The 14751-nt window shown below is 47.5% G+C and overlaps 1 protein-coding gene and 1 long non-coding RNA gene across 2 annotated transcripts; one reads left to right on the top strand and one right to left on the bottom strand.

Moving 5' to 3' along the window:
* Nucleotides 1-726: 726 nt before the first annotated feature.
* LOC133142445 (uncharacterized) lies at nt 727-2486 on the bottom strand. The gene is made up of 2 exons (XR_009710182.1): nt 1393-2486; nt 727-1057 (listed from the first exon to the last, which is right to left on the bottom strand). It is a non-coding gene; the product is annotated as an uncharacterized LOC133142445 (long non-coding RNA).
* Nucleotides 2325-14018, top strand: ddx54 (DEAD (Asp-Glu-Ala-Asp) box polypeptide 54). The gene is made up of 20 exons (XM_061263666.1): nt 2325-2767; nt 3247-3373; nt 3462-3532; nt 3643-3831; nt 4266-4315; nt 4861-4902; nt 5597-5692; nt 5812-5933; nt 6526-6587; nt 7013-7144; nt 7611-7821; nt 8636-8767; nt 9029-9250; nt 9500-9573; nt 9875-10078; nt 10461-10621; nt 11118-11231; nt 11439-11549; nt 12144-12235; nt 12662-14018. Exons 1-20 carry the CDS (start codon nt 2645-2647, stop codon nt 12901-12903), a joined length of 2577 nt encoding a protein of 858 aa, XP_061119650.1. The 5' UTR covers nt 2325-2644; the 3' UTR covers nt 12904-14018.
* Nucleotides 14019-14751: the final 733 nt, after the last annotated feature.

The following is a 14751-nucleotide window of genomic DNA, read 5'->3' as shown; positions in this document are numbered from 1 at the left end:
TATCGTGAGTTTGTGATGTTTGTAGACTAGTTTTCAAACATTTAGTAGTTGATTTTGCCCCCATCGTTTTAGAGAAAATTAGCATGTTACTTGGCTCTCGCCTACAACTTTACCTTAGTTATATAGTTTAACATTCCGTCATTATTTCCCAGCGCTTTGCTGGTTGTCTCTGAATTTTACTATTTTGAAGAAATCTATGCTTCTTTTTTTTTGGTGATACTGAGGTGATTTGGCAATCCCTGATATTTCTCTTCAATATTTCCAAAAATAAACATTTTCTCGTCCAGCCGAGTGCCTTCTATTGCCTCAAGTAACCAGGAGGGGGCAGCAGCGTCTTAATTGCATGATTTGCTCTGCCTTGGAGGTAAATGTTCATTCTAAGATAGAAGGGAAAGGACACTATAGATAATAAATATAAATACATATACATAGGGAGGTTCTTCTTAAGCACTGTAATTCCTTTGTTTTAGGGCTCAAATGGTGACAAAAGTTTTTTTTAAATACAAGACCTCACATTGTTTTACAGAAAAGGGTGCTATTTTTGTATATGAGCCATCACTATACATTCTGCAAGATCTCAGTATGTGCTATACTATTTTCTATGCCAATGAAAATTCACAACTGAGCACCCGAGTGCAGGGTATGCATTTTATACAGCTTTGGAACATTTCCTGAAATATGATTGTTGCATTGATCAGGAGTAAAGTGATCGCTGTTCTTCCAACGGATATTCAAATGTATAACCCTTTATTTCAAATTTACACAAGCCTGAAATGTTTACATTTTAGACATTTAGCAGACACTTTGAAACCAACGCGATTCACAAGTGCATAAACCTGCAACAAGGAGCCTATTTGCTCCACAATGCTGTTCTGCCATGGCACAGTTCCGCGGGGCGATTGAAAGAAGGCCGTCAGGTCATTCCGTACACCGGTTGCAGCTCCGGTGGAAGGGCACCTCGAAAAGTAATGAGGATCGAAAGGTTCCAAAAGATCTGCGTCCCCTGCCACCACTCTTCTCCACTCGCCAGCCTGAAGTGACTCTGTAGTGTCCGAGTCTGCAAAGTTAGCAGGGATGTATCTGCTCACGGGAGGGTTGTCTTCATCAGGGTAGGCCAGGAAGTTGTGCAGAGCGATATAAGCTTAGACAATGTTCACCGCTTTGTCGGGCAGAAATTACCAAAATGCCGAACGTGTTCTCAATCACCTGCCGGGCTCTGGAGTGACGGTAGTTGTAGATCTGCTTTTCCATGTGCATGTTCATCAGTATTTAGCCAAATGTATTTAGGAAATCATTATGTGACAATGTAGCCGTGATAAAGAACATTTAGGGAAATTGCATATATAGCACAAAAAGCACTATTACATGAAATACATTTTGCCTGTGACATACCTGGAAAGGGACGCATGAGATTGTTGTGTAGCATCGCCAACGATTGCATGCGGGATTTTGACTCCTGTACCAGAAAGACTGGCTGGGGAGGGCAGGTTCAGTTTGTGTACAAGAAGCATAGAACCAAATTTGCTGTTCCAGAAGATGCCCCCGCCACTTCCCCGTCCATATCCCCCTACATCCACCATGGTAAACCGGTATCTGGCGTCGCAGGTAGCCATCAGGACAATGGAGTGTGCCTTTGTTGTTGTAGTAGTTGCTCCCGGCATGCGGCGGTGCCTTGATGTTCACGCGTTTTCCGTCCACGCTGCCGACACAGTTCGGTAAGTTCCATAGTCGCCAAAAATCAGCTGCAATAGTTTCCCATTGGGCGACTGAAGGGCAGGGAAGGAACTCTGGCTGCAGTGCTTTCCACAAAGCTTTACAGACCTCTGAAACTATGGGGGACACTGTGCTTGACGCCTGGTTGGTCTCCACCTGAAGCTAAAACGCGAATGGAGTATATTGTGCTTACACTTGTGCGAAATAAATGGTTGCAGACGACTAGCCAAATCCGTCAAATCGACCGGCCGACATCCGAAAATATTAAAAATGCATTTCCTCATCCACGTCTCTCAGTGGCCGGACAAGCACAGAAAATTCACCGTCCTCCTGCCTCGATCGGTTCAATGGTCGTACACACAATCTCCCCCGACGTCTTCTGTCTTTTCTGCGTTGCAGTGATTTCAGTAAAACGAACTGGTCTGAAGCTTCAACTCCAACATAGTTACAGTCGCCACTGTATAGGAGGAAACTCGACACAGTGGCAAATAAACCCCACCGCCAACCAGAGTTTTGGCGGTGTAATTGCAGAGCGACGCAAACACCACAGGGCACAAGTATAAATGCTCACAATGGCGTAGGCCACGTACGTAGATTCAACACAGTAGTGCAAATCAGCCTTAAGTCAGTGGCATTGGTGGAACCAGAAAAATACGGAACGAAGAACCAAATAAACCTTTCGGAGACCGGATCCGAACACGATAGAGGGAGGTACTCAGCAGGCAATCCTGCTGACGTCAGTGGTGTGCGACAGTGGGGGTCTGAAGAACACACGTGTTCCAAAATGTCTGCCTTCTGGTCGTGTCATCGGAATTAAGTGCAGAATTATTAGTAAATATATTTGAAAACAAGGAGTTTAACACAATACCCGACAGTAACGAAAACATATATTGTATATACGCTGTAAGAGGTTAAAAAAGCTTGATCTGCAATGGCACAAAGGAAGAAAAAACTAACGAAGAAAAGGCGACATACTGGGAGTAAAGCAAGGGAACCTGATTTAGATTCGGACGGTGGCGAATTTGAACTGGCTGCCCAGATTAAAGATGACGCGGTGAGAAGTTAATATAATTTTTTATTATTTGTATTTGTATAAGCCGTTTACAGTGTTTACTGATGGCTGGGTTAGTTGGGAGGTCTACGAGTTCGATTATTGTGGAACGTTTAGAAAGTGGTTAGTTAACGTTGGAGCTAGTTACAGTACAGATATTTGGTTGTACATGGTTGTCCCTACACGTTGCAAGCAAGCCACGGTCATAGCTGGGTGTATAACTTGGGATGCCTACCTGGCTAGATCGCATGGAACTGCGTAATGGGTATTGAACTATGGAATAGGTACTTTGCTAGGTACTTAGTGACAGCAAAGTATGTCTATCAAGTAAGTTAGCTACGTATTTAGTAACAGATCAGATCCCTCGCTAGTTCTAATAGTTGTTGTTGTTGATGTTTTTGACATAACCGTAAGAGTTGCGGTGTTATCCTGTATGTCTCGATTCCTGAACTCCCACTAGTAATTTCTGGTTATTTTCCTAGTCTGAGAGGAAGATGCTCCGTTTCCCAGCCGCTTCGGAGGGCCTCTCCGACGTGGAACCGGACACCAGGGAACTGGTCAGGGCCCAGAACAAGAAGAAGAAAAAGTCTGGAGGGTTCCAGTCAATGGGTAAGAGCCAGGGTGGTTTTGAATTGGGAATCGCAGGAGCTTCAGTATGTTTCTGGACATTCAAAAGCAACGCAATTTCTTGTTTCAGGGCTTAGTTATCCAGTGTTCAAAGGGGTGATGAAGAAGGGCTACAAAGTTCCCACTCCTATTCAGAGAAAGGTGAGCTAATGGCGTGTCTGACGTAATCTTCATCGTTAAATATGAGGAAAAGTATGTTATAGCGGCAAAAACGTATTCAAACGCAATAACCTTCCAATCCTCACCCCCAGACCATTCCGTTGATCATGGACGGGAAGGACGTTGTTGCCATGGCGAGGACCGGCAGCGGGAAGACGGCTGCGTTCCTGATTCCCATGTTCGAGCGGCTGAAGGCCCCGCAGGCGCAGACTGGGGCCCGCGCGCTGATCCTGACGCCCACGCGCGAGTTAGCGCTACAGACCATGAAGTTCACCAAAGAGGTGCCAGCATCCTGCTTTCTCCCGTTTAAGGAAACAGGATTATGGAGTTAGCTGGATAACTGCAGTGAGTAAAACCTGGAACACTCCCAGATCTAGAACATGGACTGAAGAAGAAAAAGTTGTTCCGGGTTTTACTCGGCACAATTATCCAGCTAACTCAGTAATCCCGCTTTGTGAAATACCTTACAGGATGTGTGCCGTGATCTGTATCTGAGAGTATTCCCTTTTTATTTTGAAATAATATCCATGTGCTAATTTGTGCATTTGGCCTTCCTTGTATTAAAAAAACGAAGACTTGTCTGTTTCCTGCGTATTCTATTCGGGAGGAAATGTATTATAAAAATACTAATTTTATCAGTGTCTTGTGTTGAGTGCCAGTACTAACATTGCATGTGATAATGGGGTAATGAGTTTGGTTTTCCATTACATTGCAGCTAGGCAAGTTCGCCGGCCTTAAAACAGCCCTGATCCTTGGAGGTGACAGGTTTGTGAATTGTACCTTCTCCAACCTGTTCTGTTGTTTGTTCTATGACCTTGATATGCACATCTTTTGTATGTTGCTTTGGATGAAAGCGGTCTGCTGATTGAATTATAGTGTAATGTTGGTAATTCCATTTTGCCTGGTTAGTAGGAGTCATGGCTGTGTCACCTGTTCCCACTCAAGGAGCACTGATATTTAAGCATATGTACCCTCCTTGGCCACAAGCCAGTGTCTGTATTGCACACTGGACCACTGTAGTAGAAGTAGTAGGCTTGGAAGAGAGGCATATTCCTCAGGAACGAAAAACTATGAGTCTGCAGCCACCTGGAATGTTTTTGTAAGGAACTAAAGTGTAAACTTGATGATAATAATAATAATAATAATAATAATAATAATAATCGTTATCCTGGACCACTTCCTGCGGTTCAGGTTTAGAAACACAGAAGCCTGCTTGTACACATGGGTGTGATGAATCGGTGCATTATGGGTACTGATGGGTGTAATGAGCTCCTGTAGTGTAATGTGACACCGCTCTCTCTTTCCCCCAGCATGGACGATCAGTTCGCAGCTCTGCATGAAAACCCAGATATGTGAGTACTGTCAATCGCCCACTCTTCCTTACAGGGGACACCTTTAACCCATGTGTTTAGTAGGGCTGCACGATATATCGTATATTTATCGTCATCGAGATATGAACATGTAAGATAAACACATCGCAAAAGACTGCTTGAACTGTGATGAGTAGTATTTATAAAAAAAATTATGTCATGTTAAATTGATTGGCTGTTCATGTGCAATTTGTTCAATAAAAGAATGTTGGATATAATGTATTTAATCTTTTTTTATTTAGTGGGCATAGGCTATTAATTGTCTGGGGTCTATGTTAGCAGTGCACCTAAAACAGAAAGACATTAGAACTGTGCACATTTCAATATTTGTTTATTTATCATATCATCATCGTGATATTCACCAATGTTATCGCATATTGCACATTTTCCTCATATCGTGCATCCCTCGTATTTAGTGCTGTACGTGTGTGTTTTCACTCAATAGTTCACTTAAATAATCTCTCTCTCTCTGTCTTCTCTCTGTCGCTCTCTGTCTCTCTCTCCCTCTCTCTCCCTCTCTCTCCGTCTCTCTCTCTCCTCTGTCTCTCTGTCTCTCTGTCTCTCTCTCCGTCTCTCTCTGTCTCTCTGTCTCTCTTTCCGTCTCTCTTTCCGTCTCTCTCTCCGTCTCTCTCTCTCTCTCTCTCTCTCTCTCCCTCTCCCTCCCCCCCGCCCGCAGCATCATTGGCACTCCGGGTCGTCTGATGCACGTGGTCATGCAGATGAACCTGAAGCTGCACAGTGTGGAGTACGTGGTGTTCGACGAGGCGGACAGGTGAGCCTCGTTGCCGTAGTAACGGCGTTCAGCCGGCAGTGTTGCCCGCGTTAAGCAGCTCGAGGGCAGAGCGGGTTCTTGTCCGGTGGGGCCTGACGGAATATTCCCGTCTTTTCCAGGCTGTTTGAGATGGGATTCGCGGAGCAGCTCCAGGAGATTATCCGCCGGCTGCCAGACTCCCGCCAGACCCTGCTCTTCTCTGCCACGCTGCCCAAACTGCTGGTGGAGTTCGCCCGGGCTGGTGAGTCCCCCCCCCGACATGCTGTTCAGCCAGTGGCCTTGGGGATCAGGGCCTACCCTTGTACCATCTCCACTGCTGGAAATTTAGCAGTCAAGTCAATCCATGCAATTAAGTGAGGTTAGCCATCAGCCTACAGCCTATAGGTGCTTGACTGAGACCTGAAAGATTGGTGGTTCAATGACAGTACATTACATTACATTAATGGCATTTGGCAGACGCTCTTATCCAGAGCGACGTACAGTTGATTAGACTAAGCAGGAGACAATCCTCCCCTGGAGCAATGCAGGGTTAAGGGCCTTGCTCAAGGGCCCAGCGGCTGCGCGGGTCTTATTGTGGCTACACCGGGGATCGAACCACCACTTGCCGGTCCCAGTCATTTACCTTAGGGGCGGCCTGTAGCGTAGTGGTTAAGCACAATAAGCACAGTAAGATCAGTGCAGCTATTAGGCCCTTGAGCAAGGCCCCTAACCCCCCATTGCTCCAGGGGGGATTGTCCCCTGCTTAGTCTAATCAACTGTCATAAAATTGTAAAAAGTTACATTTGAACTGTTCCTGGTGTGGGGAAATGCTGACCTGTGCGTCTCTGCTCCAGGCCTGACGGAACCTGTGCTCCTCCGTCTGGACGTGGACACCAAGCTGAGCGAGCAGCTGAAGGTAGGACAGACCTGCTCTCTGTTTCTAACGTCACGCTTATCCTACTGTAACTGAACAGCGGAGACCAGAGTCTACAGGCCTGTGTAAATGAAAAGAACTGGTTAATCACTTTTGAATGAGTATTTGATAATTACAGCACGCGCTAAATTAAGTGTATATTTTAAGCCCAAGCCACCTATCCAAATCATCTCCACAATGAAAGTAGGCATTACTGAGTTCCATTCTCAAAAAAGTGAATTCAGTGAATATGGCTTTGTTTATTTTTATTTTGTGTGTACTATGTCGCATGCTTGTGCATCCTTTAGGCTTTTATTTGCTGTGTGTTACATGCTCTTGTACTTCCTGTGTTACTGAGTGGGGATTGGTCAGTCGTTAGTTGCTGCTCGCCCATGTGACTTGCCCACCTGTCTCCTGTCCAATCGCAGCTGGCCTTCTTCTCCCTGCGCATGGACGAGAAGCCGGCCCTCCTCCTGCACCTCCTGCGGAACGTGCTCCGGCCCCAGGAACAGACCGTGGTGTTCGCCGCGACCAAGCATCACGTGGAGTACCTGAAGGAGGTGAGCCCTGCACCAATCACCCGCCAGGGAGAGTGTCACTGCGGTCTGACGGTCAGCTCAGCCAATCAGTCAATTAGTCTGGCAGTCAGTTAATCAATCAATCAATCAGTCAATTTGTCTGGCAGTCAGTTAATACATCGATCAATCAGTCAATTAGTCACTCAGTCAGTCACTTAGCCAATTAATTTGCCAGTCAGAAATCATTCAGTCAATTAGTCAATCAGCCAATTTGTGTTTAGCTCAAACGCTGTTATCCAGATCAGCGTGCAGTAACTTTTAAAAGGCTGGGAGGTAGTGTGACGCATAGAATAATTGGCAGATGCTCTTATCCAGCGACGTACAATATAAAGTACAATTGTTAAAAGTACAAAACAAGCGATGAACAATAGTTACAGACTAAACCAACGAAAGAAGAAAAGCTGTCTCTGTGAAGCCCCGCCCACAGCGTTGTATGCCCCGCCCACAGCTGCTGACATCAGAGGGGGTGGAGTGCGCCTACATCTACAGCGCGCTGGACCAGACGGCGCGTAAGATCAACATCGGCCGCTTCGTGCACCGCAAGGCCATGGTGCTGGTGGTGACGGACGTGGCGGCTCGCGGTATCGACATCCCCCTGCTGGACAACGTCATCAACTACAACTTCCCCTCCAAGGCCAAGCTCTTCCTGCACAGAGTGGGTTAGTGTCAGAGAGGGGGCGGGGTCTGTCAGTGTAACGGGTGTGTAGAGAGCGAGGTATCTGCGTATGGTGGGTCTACAGCAGTGGTCCTCACCGCCGGTCCTGGAGTGTGCTGGCTTTTATTTTAGCCTTAAAGGTATAATAGGTCATTTCGGATTTCTAACGGTCAAGAGAACTCTTGTTTATCACTCTGTAAATGCGCTGACATTGAACCACCCCCAACCCCCACGCCATTGACTGTGGCAATTTGAAGCAATTTTCAACCAATAAGCTTGAATTATTGTACAGCTATACAATGTTCAATGTTTTGGTACAGAGTGTCGGTCCATCAACTGTATATTTTGAAATGGGGAATTTAAGGACTATAAACACAGGCAGAGGGTGAATCAACATGTCAGTGAGCCTTTTTCAATGTTAGGAAGGGATTTACAATGGTCTTGTAACAATGTTTTAACACAAAAATCTTACCTATTGTACCGTTAATATCAGGAACCAATTCAGACCCAAGAATCCAGGTGATGTAAGTTAACTGTGTAATTAACTGCTTTAATTGATCAATTAAGTGCTGAGTAACCACAAAAGCCAGCACACACTGCGGCTCTCCAGCACCAGGAGTGAGGACCACTGGTCTAGAGACTGTGGAAGGGGCTTGTTTGCAGTGAATGGGGTCTGGAGGGGGAGGGGGGATATGCTTGCGGGGGCTAACAGGGGGACACTGTGCCCCAGGTCGAGTGGCCCGTGCTGGGAGGAGCAGTGAATGGGGTCTGGAGGGGGGGATATGTTTGCGGGGGCTAACGGGGACACTGTGCCCCAGGTCGAGTGGCGCGTGCTGGGAGGAGCGGGACGGCCTACAGCCTGGTGTGCTCCGACGAGGTGCCCTTCGTCTACGACCTCCATCTCTTCCTGGGTCGTCCGGTACAGCTCGCCCTGCCCGAACATCCACAAGGTACCCACCCCGGACTGCACAGCAGACTCCTACCAGCCTGTCACAGCTAGTTTCTTGAATTTTTAAGAGTACTAATGCTTTTTATGAAGTATTTCTTAGTTTTTCATTTGCGCTGTAGTACGAAGTTGAATTCACATTTATTGGATGAAAAACACGTTCTTGACAATTCTTTTTTTGTTGTTGTTTGAAGTATGAAGCTGTCTTAGTTTCTCAGAACATTTTTAACACGTGTATGACGTGTTTGCTCTTGTAAAACCTCAGATGCTGACGGGGTGTTTGGCCGCGTGCCCCAGAGCGTGCTGGACGACGAGGAGGCCCTGCTCATCACGGCCCACGAGAACTCTCTGGACCTGCAGAACCTGCGCCGCGTCTCGGAGAACGCCTACAAGCAGTACCTCAAGTCCCGGCCCAGCCCCTCGCCCGAGTCCTTCAAGAGGGTGAAGAACACGGAACTCTCCGGAATGGCCGTCCACCCGCTGCTCGGTCAGTTAGTGTCGCGGCTCACGCCACGCTGAGATTAAACTGCCTTCGCACCGTCGTCATCATCATCTGCGTAACGCAGAGATGACATCACAACAAAGTCATCAGATTAACCTGTCATCGCAATGTCATCGCCCGAACACAAGAAGCGTAATGCAGTAATGACATCACAACGTACTGATCATCTGATTACTGTGGTCCTTACACGTGCTTGTGGTGTGTTTACGTGCGTGTGTGTGTGTCTCGCTCTAGGCTCAGGGTTAGAGAGCATGGAACTGGACCGGCTGAAGATGGTCGACAGCATCAAGGGCTACAAATCTAAAGCGGTGAGAACAGTTGAGAACAGCACTGCATGAAGTGGCTTCCAGTGTCCCCGTGACTGTGTTTTATAGCTGCCTTATAGCACCGGCTGCTGTTGACTGATTTTGGTCATGTAGTGCCTCAGTATTAACTGGTTCCAGACTATTCCCCTGCCTGTCTTTGTGTCTGTTGGGTAGTTATTGGTTTGGGTGGAGCCAAATCCAGGACTGTCTCTGGCTTTCAGGGACCCCTGCGCAAGACTACAGGCTGCCCCTATGTACCCAAATGTAACTTTGTGACCTGGTGACCCCCCCCCTCCCCACCCAGACGATATTCGAGATCAACTCCAGCAGCAAGACGCCAGCCAGCGAGGTGATGCGTGCCAAGAGGGGGCGGGACACGCGATTGGTGGACAAGTTCCAGCGAGCGAAGGAGGATCGGATGGCCGAGGGCCTGCTGACCCGCCGCCCCCTGCCCAAAAGCACCCCCGCGGAGCTGGGACAGAGCGAGAGCGAGGAGGAGGACCTCCAGGTAACCTCCCACCCCTGGAATGCCATCATGAGATCATTAGTTCAGTATTACAGTCTTTGAGAAGTCTGAACTCTGCAGACCTGGGTGAAAAATGTAATTGTTTTGGATTCAAATGCATTTCTGCACTTTACCGAGCTTGTCTGCTGTAGTGGAATATAAGAGATCCTTTGTACTCTCAAAACCCACCTTCTGGTTCTCCTGGTTGTCCACCTTGTACCTGGCAAGATCAATCGAGTGCAGAAAAGCATTTGAATCCAAAACAGTGAAGTATCTGACCCAGGTCTGATTCTTTGTGAGTTCATGGAGAAGTGCTGAATGGCCTTGCTGTTTGTGTTACATGTGCAGTTTGAACCCTGATTAATGGTGTGGCGTTTTCCTGCAGGGGGTGTTTTCCAGTGTGGTGGGGGGGAAGAGGAAGAAACAGTCAGAGGAGGGGGAGGGGGAGGGGGAGGTGACCGGGGCAAAGAAGAAGAACAGGGTCTCCGGCCGCGAGGAAGAGTTCTACATCCCTTACAGACCCAAAGACTTCAACTCAGAGAGAGGGTACGAGCCACGCTACGGTGCCTAGCTTCTGGGTGTACAGTCTCTGTAGAGGGTGTGTGTGTGTGTGTGTGGATGTGGGGTTAAGGTGTGTGGATATGCAGTCTTTATCTGTGAAGAGGGTGGATGTTTAAATCTCTCTTTAAAGAGGGTTAAATCTCTGAAGATGAGCTGTACAGTGTACAGAGCACGCATCTTCTCTGTGCCCCAGGCTGAGTTTGGGAGGGGAGGGTTAGGGTACGGGTGTTTTGATTGATGTAGAGTATGCACTCTGTCCCCCAGGCTGAGTTTGGGAGGCGAGGGTTAGGGTACGGGTGTATTGATTGATGTAGAGTATGCACTCTGTGCCCCAGGCTGAGTTTGGGAGGGGAGGGTTAGGGTACGGGTGTTTTGATTGATGTAGAGTATGCACTCTGTGCCCCAGGCTGAGTTTGGGAGGGGAGGGTTAGGGTACGGGTGTATTGATTGATGTAGAGCATGCATCTTCCCTTTCCCCCAGGCTGAGTTTGGGAGGGGAGGGGAGCGCGTTCGAGCTGCAGGCTTCCTCCGCCGTGCTGGACCTGATGGGGGACGAAGGCGAGCAGCTGAACCAGCACAAGAGCATGATGAAGTGGTGAGAGCCGCGGCCCGTTCCCCAGCATGCCCCGGGGCTCCACATCCCCTCCAGTCCGTCTCCATTTATTTCTGTGTCTCTCCTTTCACACACTCTTTCTCTCCCTTTTCCCCCACTCATTATGGGTCAGGCGATTTGATTGTGTGGTTGACTGAATTCTGTTGCTGTGAAAGGCTGCCCAGTAAAGCTCGCCTCCCTCTCCCCCAGGGACCGGAAGAAAAAGCGATTTGTGCGGGACACAGGAAAAGAGGACCAGAAGAAGAGACTGAGGACGGAGAGTGGGCAGGTGGTCAGCGGCAAGAAGAAGAAGAAGAACTTGTATCCTCTTTCCTATGCGCTGTTGTGCCAGTCATACCTGACGGCGATGATTTAGACCCGCTGTGGCTCGGATGGAGAAGAACAGGAAGTTCAGGCCCTTTATCTGAATTGTGTGACAGTAACCTAATCTGAGTTTTGATTTTGGGATGGTTGTGTGTTGATATCGTCATGGTTGGCTCAGGATGGTTGTGTGTTGATATCGTCATGGTTGGCTCAGGGTGGTTGTGTGTTGATATCGTCATGGTTGGCTCAGGATGGTTGTGTGTTGATATCGTCATGGTTGGCTCAGGATGGTTGTGTGTTGATATCGTCATGGTTGGCTCAGGGTGGTTGTGTGTTGATATCGTCATGGTTGGCTCAGGGTGGTTGTGTGTTGATATCGTCATGGTTGGCTCAGGGTGGTTGTGTGTTGATATCGTCATGGTTGGCTCAGGGTGGTTGTGTGTTGATATCGTCACGGTTGGCTCAGGATGGTTGGAAGTTGATATTGTCACGGTTGGTTCAGGATGGTTGGATGTTGATATTGTCACGGTTGGTTCAGGATGGTTGGATGTTGATGTCGTTGCCGTTGGCTCTTTGACTGAAACCCTGCAGCTATGAGGAATGGAAGAAGAAGTACAAGATGGATGACGGAGGCTCTGATTCTGATGGAGAGACGGCAGGAAAGGGGAGGAGACCAGGTGGAGGTAGGGTACCCTCAAACTGCCCCTGTCCCTGTCTGTGTCCCTGTCTGTGTCCCTGTCTGTGTCCCTGTCTGTGTCCCTGTCTGTGTCCCTGTCTGTGCCCCTGTCTGTGCCCCTGTCTGTGCCCCTGTCTGTGTCTGTCTCTTATGGTCATATGTGTGTCTTGGTGTCCTTGTTAGCATGCTGGTGTGTGTGTATGTGAATGTGATGAGGATGTATGTATTTATGATGGTGTGTGTGTGTGTGTATGTGAATGTGATGAGGATGTATGTATTTATGATGGTGTGTGTGTGTGTGTATGTGAATGTGATGAGGATGTATGTATTTATGATGGTGTGTGTGTGTGTGTATGTGAATGTGATGAGGGTGTATGTATTTATGGCGGTGTGTCCTGCGTTTTGTGACATCCCCCCCCGCTCCCCCCCCCAGGCCGCAGAGGGAGGCGGGGCCCCCAGCAGCCTGCGCAGACGGGCGGGGTGCGGGCGCGGTCGGAGCTGCGCAGCCGGGAGCAGATCCTGAAGAGCAGGAAGAAGGAGCAGAAGCAGCAGTTCCTCCAGAGCGGCGGTCTGCAGAAGCTCCGCAAGCGCTCCCAACAGCGGCTCGGAGAGGTCAAGAGGTCCGGCTTCGGCCGCGGCAGCAACAAGAAGGGCAAGCTGAGGAAGAGGCTGTGATAGGTGCAGCCTGGGACAGCCGTCTGCCAATCACTGCCCGGTGACCCTGCAGAAGGGAGGGTCTGGACTATGTGATTGGTTGTTGAGGCGGGTGGGGTGTTGAGGGGGGTGGTTGCTGTTTTTTTCGTGACCGGAATTTCTCTCACTCTCCCCCTCCCACCCCTAAACCTGAATACTCTGAAGCTGAACCTGAAGCAGGCTCAAACAATGACTTTTTATCACAGCTTTATTGTTAAGAATCTTTCGCCAAACTTTTTGTGTAAAAAAACCCCCCAAAAAAATAAAAATAAAAACTGAAGATGAAAAATGCGGGCTTTCCACCATTAAAGCCGTGGCTGTCAGTCATGCTCATGAGTGCCCTCTGAAGAACCCTATTGGTTGCTGGGGGATGAGGCGGAGCCTAAGGCTGCTTCAGAAGGCGGTTTATCCAGTGGGGGGGTGTTAACTGCAGTAGTGTCCTGATTGGTCCCAGTGTGGCAGTGGTGTAGAACATGCACCCAATCGGGTATAAGGTTGCACAATCTATCAAATCACATTTTTTAAGCGTATTAAGAATAGTTATTCTGGTAATTACGGTAATGAAAAATGTTACACTGATTACACAGTTTGATTGCCTGTAGGCGTGGGACAGTATGAACATGTAGTACCATGATTATCCTGGCCAAAATTATATTAATGTATGTGGCCGTTTCTTCAGTGAATTTTATATATCGGTATATCGGTATATGAGTACTGTCCCATTGCTAATTTGGTGTCTTATCAGCACACATATCAGTGATGTTTTTTCCCTGAAGAATTTCCCATGGCCTCTTATGCTTGGTTGTTTACTACACCCATCAGGTGTGATTAAAGAAAACAGAGATGGCCTATACACCCCATGGTGACTGTTAAGTAAAAAAAAAAAACCCACAATGTGATATACCTAACAAGATGTGTACCTGCACATTGACTTACCTATGCTGAAGCTGTGTATGTGTGTGTGTATCACCCACCCTTCACACAATATGTAACACTGAAGGGCTCTCTATTTGAGGTGTGTTTTTATTCCAGAACATTTTGCAACTGCTCGTATACAATCCAATACTGTAAATAAATTGGTGCGTTCAGGCAGAAAACCTGTGTGTCATTGTGGATCAGACATGGTCGGGTTTTAAGTACTTTGTGGAATGATCCTGGGTCTGTGTGGCCTGTTAAAAAGTCCCTGCAAATTTGTGCAGGTGTCCCAAAACTGGGCTAACTCTTAGAAGGGTGGACATGGAATCAAGCAAGCAGACACCTGTTTGAAAATTGCTTTCAGATGAAATGCATATGTAAAACCTGCATCATGTGGCTTTTTTAAATTGTTACTCTGAGGTGAGTGCAACCAGTGACAAAAAATGCAAAATATTAGTGCAGGCATAATACAGTTCTCAGGAACAGTTGAATCTTATTTCAGTGCATCACCACTAGATGGCACTGTAGGCTTGGATAATTTATCTGCTAAGTGGAAGAAGTTTTGGACAACTGAGGTTCCAGCTGTTTTTATTTTGTACCTAACCCATCTGAGCAGACATGCTGGCAGTTACCTGGAGGACTGCCACATTTCTCAGCATTCAAATCTTCTTTCAACAGCTGTTATTTGAGCTTTGGGATAAAAGATAAGACCTGTAGTTGAATCATGTTTGGCTTTTACATAAAAGAACAGCTATAAACTCGAATATACATTTTTAGAATACTAAAGCAGATTTCTTTAGCTTGGAAATCTCGCTGTCACTAGTGAAAACACTTGATTCAAGGGGCCATTTGATAATGTTGGTTAAAGTGTTGTTTACATCTGTACTCCCTTAACAGCTGGGAATGTAGAAGGGA

This window comes from Conger conger, chromosome 12 (genome assembly GCF_963514075.1).
Source record: "Conger conger chromosome 12, fConCon1.1, whole genome shotgun sequence".
In the NCBI taxonomy this organism is placed as follows: Eukaryota; Metazoa; Chordata; class Actinopteri; order Anguilliformes; family Congridae; genus Conger; species Conger conger.
Note: the sequence above shows the minus strand (reverse complement) of the source record. Positions and strands in the feature narration are given on the sequence as shown.

Excerpts from the sequence above, each read along its gene's own strand:
- ddx54 (XM_061263666.1), top strand. The coding sequence starts at position 2,645 with ATGGCACAAAGGAAGAAAAAACTAACGAAGAAAAGGCGACATACTGGG. Across the intron at positions 10,622-11,117 it reads GACTTCAACTCAGAGAGAGG|GCTGAGTTTGGGAGGGGAGG; the intron begins GTACGAGCCACG and ends CCTTTCCCCCAG. Across the intron at positions 11,550-12,143 it reads AAGAAGAAGAAGAAGAACTT|CTATGAGGAATGGAAGAAGA; the intron begins GTATCCTCTTTC and ends GAAACCCTGCAG.